Here is a 7,036-nt window from a genome sequence, read left to right as displayed (position 1 = left end):
AACTTATCCGTGGTGTAAAACTCGCTAACCGAAATGTTTTTCGCACACTAAGTCAATGCACCAAACTTTTTGTGGTTCAATAATTTTTTTTTTAAATATATTAGTTTAAATCAGGAGCTGGTAAGCTTTTATAAGTGGCATGCCAGATTTATTAGAGTTTTTTGTAGGTTGCTGTATTTTTGAAAAGTTAAGCTTTGTAAGATGCTTTACTTGGGTAGCTATCAAATTTGCACGAGGGAACAAAATTGCACGAGGGCACAAAATTACACGAAGATACTTTTGCACGAGGAGACAAAATTGCACGAAGATATTTTAGCTTGAAGGGTCACTTTTGCACGAGAGGACAATTTTCAACGGAGACATTTTTGCACGGGTTGAACCTTTTTTACTTTAAATTTTTTTATTAATTTAATTTTTTTTTAACTGTTACCCCTAAGCCTTACCCTAAGTCAATAGATTTTTTTTTAATCAATTTTATTTAAAATAATAACTTTTATTAGTTACTTTTTTATTGTTATTTTTACTATCACTGTTATCCCAAACCCTTAACCTCGGTAGTAACTTTTTTTTTCTGTTTTTTTTTTACTCTTGTGCAAAAATTACCTTCCGTGCAAAATTGTAACTCATGCAAAATTGTCGTCGTCAGTTTGTCTCCTCGTGCAAATTTGTCTTCGTGCAAAAGTATCTTTGTGGAATTTTGAACCGTTTCCGCTTTACTTATCTACTTATTATTGAAAATTATAAAAACATTATTTAACAATCTTACTTTTTTTTTATAAATAGTATAAACTTTTTAATGTTTAACCGTAGTAGTAAAACAAGTATTTTGTTTTTGTAAACGATTAATATTATTGATGATTTTAGCGAAAAAAATATCTCACAAAGATTTAAGCTCGAGAACGACAAATGTATTTAGAGAAAAAATTGATCTTGTTTAAATTTGTTAACAAACACAAAAACATTATAAACGATACTTATTTTATTCAATTTTTTTTTAATTCACATAATTTTATTTGTCTTTTTTTAACTTTTTGAAATAAAAACTTTCTACAATGTTTAACGAAGTATCAAATACTACAAAAAAGTAACTAGTATTTTATTGTCTAATTCTCCTAGCCTTAAACAATGTTTATTTAAAAAGAAAGATTAATTTAAACAGAAAACTAATAGAAAATTTATCCTAAAATATTTACTACAATTTACTAAAAATTTTAAATTCTTTAAAGCTCACAAAATTTGTTTTTTAAAAGCAATTAAGGCACAACACCTAGGAGATTCTACAGGATCGAATAATCGTGTCAAAAAAGAGTCTCCTAATTTACCTTTACTTTGACATTCTTTCAAATATAAAAACCTGTCTATTATGATTAAGTTTTCAACAGCTGGAGAGTATAACTGCCTTATAACATTAAAAGCTATTAAACTTTTGATTTTCGGAAAATACAAATTGTAGTAGCTTTTTACAGTTTCATCTGATATTAAATTACTACTTAGCTTCAACTTTTTTAGACCTCTTCTTGTATAATCTACAAAGTCTTTACTTTTTGAAAATATTTTGCCAACTTGGTAAGACTTGTCATTAGGATCCAGGTTAAAAACTTCTTTTAAGATGACAGAAAAAAGTGCTCTGTAGAAAAGGGACCTAAAATAAATAAATATTTAAATGCTAATTAAATAACTGTAGCTATAAAACAATGTTAAAAATAAACAGAATAAAATCATTTATAAAGAAATCAAATTTCTGTTTGAAAAAATAATCTTAAAGATCAAATTGAAAATTAGTAAATCGTTTAAATACAAGAATCATATTTATCACATTATATTATTTTACAAATGTATAAATAAAATCTATTAAAAAAATTACAGACTAAATGATAAAAAAATTTTAATAAAGAGCTTTATGAGCAAACTTATGACATATATTTATTTTAAACTTCTAAACTATTTAATTATTTCACTTTTTACATTAACTTATACAAACTAGGTGTATATATAAATATTGTTTACTAAACATTAAAAAGGGGCTAAAAAAAATTGGTCTTAGGACAGGAGTAACTATTTAATTATTTCACTTTTTACATTAACTTATACAAACTAGGTGTATATATAAATATTGTTTATTAAACATTAAAAAGGGGCTCAAAAAAATTGGTCTTAGGACAGGAGTACGAAAAAACCTTTCGGTAATCCTTTCGGTAATAATTCACATATATATATATATATATATATATATATATATAGAATTAAGTTATTTAACTTAATAAATTAAATTTTTCACACTGAGCCCACCTTGAGGGCTTTATTAATAAATTTTTTTGCATCTTTAAATAAACCTTTTTATTTATATATATATATATATAAAATATAGTCACTGAAAATAGTTTAAATCAAGACAAACATTTACAAATAATTTACATAGCGTACCGTAAAAACAAAACATACCATTCTGACTTGGTAGGTTCATTTAAAACTTCTTTGGATCTTCTATCACGACTTTGTAAGGCCACCATGCGGTTATTTCTCCCTAGATGAAATTGCTTCTCAAGTAGATAGTCAGATTTTGGAAAACTATTTTCTGGTTCAGCTAAAAAGTGTTATAAACGAATTAATAACAAAACATAAGCAGTAAAACATATATTAAGAATGATAAACATTCACTACTGAATCCAAGTTAAAAGCTTTGAAGGTTACATATACGCTAATTAGTACAACATTTATAATTCAAACATTTACTAATAAAACTAAACTTACAATCTTCAGTAAGCAGATGATAGCAGCATCCTACAACGCAAAGACCGAGAATTTTAGGTTCATTTATAAAGAGAGACATGACGGATGTGCACAGATCTCCGCACGTATGCAACCCGACTATTACATATTTCTCTTTGCTTTCAGAAAACTCGTTAATATCAGTGCTCGCCTCTATTCTGGCCGTCACTGGCTGAAACTCGATCTTCATAGTGTCGAGTGAGTCTCTGGAAACTTTGTTCTTCAAGTGCTTCGCCCAATACGATTTGAACTTTTCTGCCCTGAAAAGCGCGCCCGCCGAGTTACCAGGATCAATGTCGATTCCGACTACTTTTAAATTGTGGCAAATGGAAATGTATGTGCCTAGGTAGCCTTTTCCCGAACCAACGTCTATTACAAAGCGGCAGCCGGACAAAGAGCAGATGTTGCTGACAAGCGGCGCCATTTTCATTATCTCGTGCGACTTTTTGTTGTTCATGTACTCCTTGGTTGTAATCAGCTCTTTCAAGTCTTCTTTAAGGCTTTTTTGAGACTCTTCGTTTAAACAATCATGATTGAAATAATCAGGTGATGTCAAAACGTTTAAAGTATCCAAGGTCATTGTTGAACAATGGAGTAGAAATTCTTCAAAATTGTTTAGTTTATCTAAATTATCTTTGTAGCTAAAACAGTCATTTTTCGAGCAGAGTTCAAAAGATATTTGTCGTAATTCTGAGAAGGATTTTTGCAAAAGAAATTCTTGAGCTTCACAACCAACAAGGGTATTCCAATGGTCCTTAGTAAAAAACTCTACCATGTGAACTTCTCCAAAAGTTCGGTAAGTATTTATAAAACTCGAAATGGCATCCAACTTGGTATGAAGTTGCTTTATACTGACTTTCATATTTTTTCTAGGTTTTGGATATCTTTGTCACAAAAAAAGACTCTAAATAAAAAAAGTAGTTTAATTTTATTTACAAAATAATATTTATAAATCAAATCAAATAAACGCTTATTAAACTAAATATAATAACTTTTATAACAAATAGTTGATTTAAATAATTTTTAAAAGAATGTGGTGTTTAATATTTACAAACATTGAATTTTTAATAAATTATTTTCCCTTTTTCCAGTTAGGCTAACTGTGTGAGATCTCCATTATTGATTACCCTTATGTCTCTTAAACTAAATTGTTGTTAAGTAGAAAAGCTACTTTTAGCAAAATTTAAGATATTTAAAATGATATTAAAAAAACGTGCTTTATGCCAATTCTTCTTAAGTTAAAACACTGCATAATAAAGATATACATTAATTCAACACTACTGTTTTTTTTTCTGAAACATCTAGTTCACTAAGATCTAAGTCAGTTTATTAAATAGATAATAAAACAAAACACAAGTCAAGGTTAACATGAAATCTACGGGAAATAGTTTTAAATAAAGATAAAGAATCACAAATCTTCATTAACAACATTAAGAAAAGACATACAACGGAACTGGCAATCTACATTAAGAATTTAAAAGATAACAAAATTGATTATAAAATAAATTGAAAATACTTGTCAGAACAAAATCAAACTTAGACACTAAATTTGGCAGCAGACTTTGCAAAAAAACGAAATGGATAAATCAGACAAGACCATACCACTAAACAAAAAAAGCAAAAAACAAAATATATCGCATTCATTACCTAGGGGTAGGGAGTACTTAAGTGATGTTTGCTTGACCTATGAGGAGATATGATTTGGATGTGATTTTTGATTCATTAAGAATCTAAAAAAAAATCTAAAAAAAAACTGCTGCCCAAAAATCAATTTTTTTTTTCGATTTTTTGACTTAAACAGTAATAAAATCACTTGTACAAGTCCTAGACTTATAACTTATATCTTAAATGAAAGCTTATAATTATAAGCACAAATTAAAGACATTTTAACTGCTTTTGATGTGTTATGATGTAATTATTTCACAATATATGCAAATTTTGTCTGTAAAATTGTACTTTTTTTATAATAAAAAGCAAATTCTTCTGCTGTTTTGACTTTTAGTTTTTTTTTTTTTTGAATGTAACATGTGTGAAGTCAGATAGCAAGAAAGATATTACTGATGTAATGTCATTTCAATTGCATGTTGATATAAATGTAAACTACAGTTTAAATAATTTCCCATTATTAGAAATTATGATTATTGAGAGCACCTGTCTAAGAGTAAAAGATCTAGACCTCTATATCATAGAAAATGTATGTAAATTTATTAAAATTATTGTAGTTTTATTAATTAAATATAAATATTTTTTATTTAACTACACAAAAATTATTTATCTGTATTAAGTTTTTTTTAGCTTTAATAAGTATGTTGTTGTTTTCCATTTCAAGCTTAAGTTTATAATGTATTATACATTTAAAATAATCAAAACTTATTTTGTTAGTTTGTTTAAATGTTTTAATTCTCTAATTTAAAAGCTTTATATCAAATCATTTTTAGTTTTAAACTCTTAGAAGTTTATTAATATTAAATTTACTTATATAAATACTATTTACTAGACTGAGCACTTAGCAAGGTATAAACTTTTATCTATATAACATATAAAAGCTCATACCTTGCTAAGAGCTTTTATCTATATAACATATAAAAGTTCATACCTTGCTAAGAGCTATATTATACACATAAATCATTTTACTAGGTTTTGAGTTGATATTAACTAATATTCAATTTATTGTTAATTAATAAAAAAATATTAAACTAAAGCATATTCATAGTATCAAACATATCTTTCACCAAATGCTTTGGTTCTTTTTGCTTTTAAAATCTTTGGCATTTGTTGCACTCCAAAATAGAAAAGATCCAAGACTGTGTTTCTGCATATTCCATTTACGTTGGACCAAAGCATTTGGTGAAGGATATGTCAAAATCAAAGTAATCCCAAAATTCGTAGTAGTAGTAGTAGTAGTAATTGATTACTTTTAAAAAGTGCACTTGGAGCAATTCCTACAGAAATCAAAAAAAAAAGGGTGCCCCAAGAAACAATATTATACTATTTTAACAAAAGAGTAAATCATAGCTACATCAACTCAGATTTCTTATGATATTTTTCTACTATGAATATGCTTTAGGTTAATATTTTTTTATTAATTAACAATAAATTAAATAATAGTTAATATCAACTCCAATACCTTGTAAAATGGAGTTTTACTATTAAACTATTATAATTTAACTTTAGCTTTACTGAGGAATGTATGAGATAGTTGTATCTCATTTACGAAATGGCTGTATAAAAATGTTATTTGTTATATAATTAAATAAATAAATATATAAATCAGATATATTTAGACCTTTTAATGTAATTAAGTACCATTTAACTACAAGACAAACAAATTTTTTCATTATAAACTTTATTAAAAACTTAAGCGCTTTCGGAATGTCCAAATTCCCTTATCAAAATGCTAAACACTCCCTAGTTAAACTAACACAAAATAAATTGAGTGAAATTATATCATTTGTAAAAAACACAACTAATTAAAACGACAACTAATTAACAAAAATGGATTTTTATAAACAATTAAGACAAAATGGATTATTTAAATACATTAATAGTTACTCTTGATCCTTTATCAGGACCAAGATATATATAAATGTATCAAAAAATAAATATTTGTACTGATAGCTAATATTATTTTAGCTACATCATAAGTAAAAACACAACAAGTAAAAAATTACATTTGTTTTTTTACCATCTAGACTTATTATAATTAAATATATTATTATTATTATGAATGAAACCTTGAAGTATGATCTAAAGGTCAGTTTTTATAGATTATGAAAAGTTTAACTAACAATGACAGGATTACCATTCTTTGCGTCAAAAAACTGTCCTGAGTAACCCTTGTTTTTTCAAATCTAAAAAAAACAAATAAAATCATTTTTAATCAATAAAAATCTAGCTTTTAAACAAAATTGGTTCTAAAATAACAAAATGTTTAAATTAAATTAGCTACATCTTACTCATTAATAAAATACTGGCTTGAGATTTTAAGAAATCTTAAAACTATTCTAAATCTTTTTATAAAAAACCAAACTAGTCTGAGTCATCCTGAGTTTAAAAAAAATCAAACTAGCCTATGTTATACCGAGTCATCCTAAGATTTTTAAAAAGTTGTCTCAAAATTCCAATCTGTCTTGAGTATTCCGAGTGTGTGGCAACCCTGATGAAAGCCTAAACTATGAACTACAAGTCAGTCTTTATGAAATTAAAAAAAAAGCTTTTAAGATACTTTAATTTTTTTTAATAACTTAACCAATACATATGGAGGTTA

At 26.4% G+C, this 7,036-nt stretch overlaps 1 protein-coding gene across 1 annotated transcript; it reads right to left on the bottom strand.

Annotated features, from left to right (window-relative positions):
* Positions 1-1,557: 1,557 nt before the first annotated feature.
* Positions 1,558-6,652, bottom strand: LOC145830539 (putative methyltransferase-like protein 25). The gene is made up of 4 exons (XM_082938273.1): positions 6,558-6,652; positions 2,752-3,673; positions 2,443-2,584; positions 1,558-1,627 (listed from the first exon to the last, which is right to left on the bottom strand). Coding segments are annotated over exons 2-4 (1,023 nt in total). The 5' UTR covers positions 3,632-3,673; positions 6,558-6,652; the 3' UTR covers positions 1,558-1,626.
* Positions 6,653-7,036: the final 384 nt, after the last annotated feature.

The sequence above is a fragment of the Thalia democratica genome, chromosome 1 (assembly GCF_965202585.1).
Source record: "Thalia democratica chromosome 1, ktThaDemo2.hap1.1, whole genome shotgun sequence".
NCBI lineage: Eukaryota > Metazoa > Chordata > Thaliacea > Salpida > Salpidae > Thalia > Thalia democratica.
Note: the sequence above shows the minus strand (reverse complement) of the source record. Positions and strands in the feature narration are given on the sequence as shown.

Bases quoted from the DNA above. Each gene is read 5' to 3' on its own strand.
- LOC145830539 (XM_082938273.1), bottom strand. From the start codon at position 3,631: ATGAAAGTCAGTATAAAGCAACTTCATACCAAGTTGGATGCCATTTCG. The intron at 2,585-2,751 runs GTAAGTTTAGTT...AACACTTTTTAG, and splicing joins TCATCTGCTTACTGAAGATT to CTGAACCAGAAAATAGTTTT.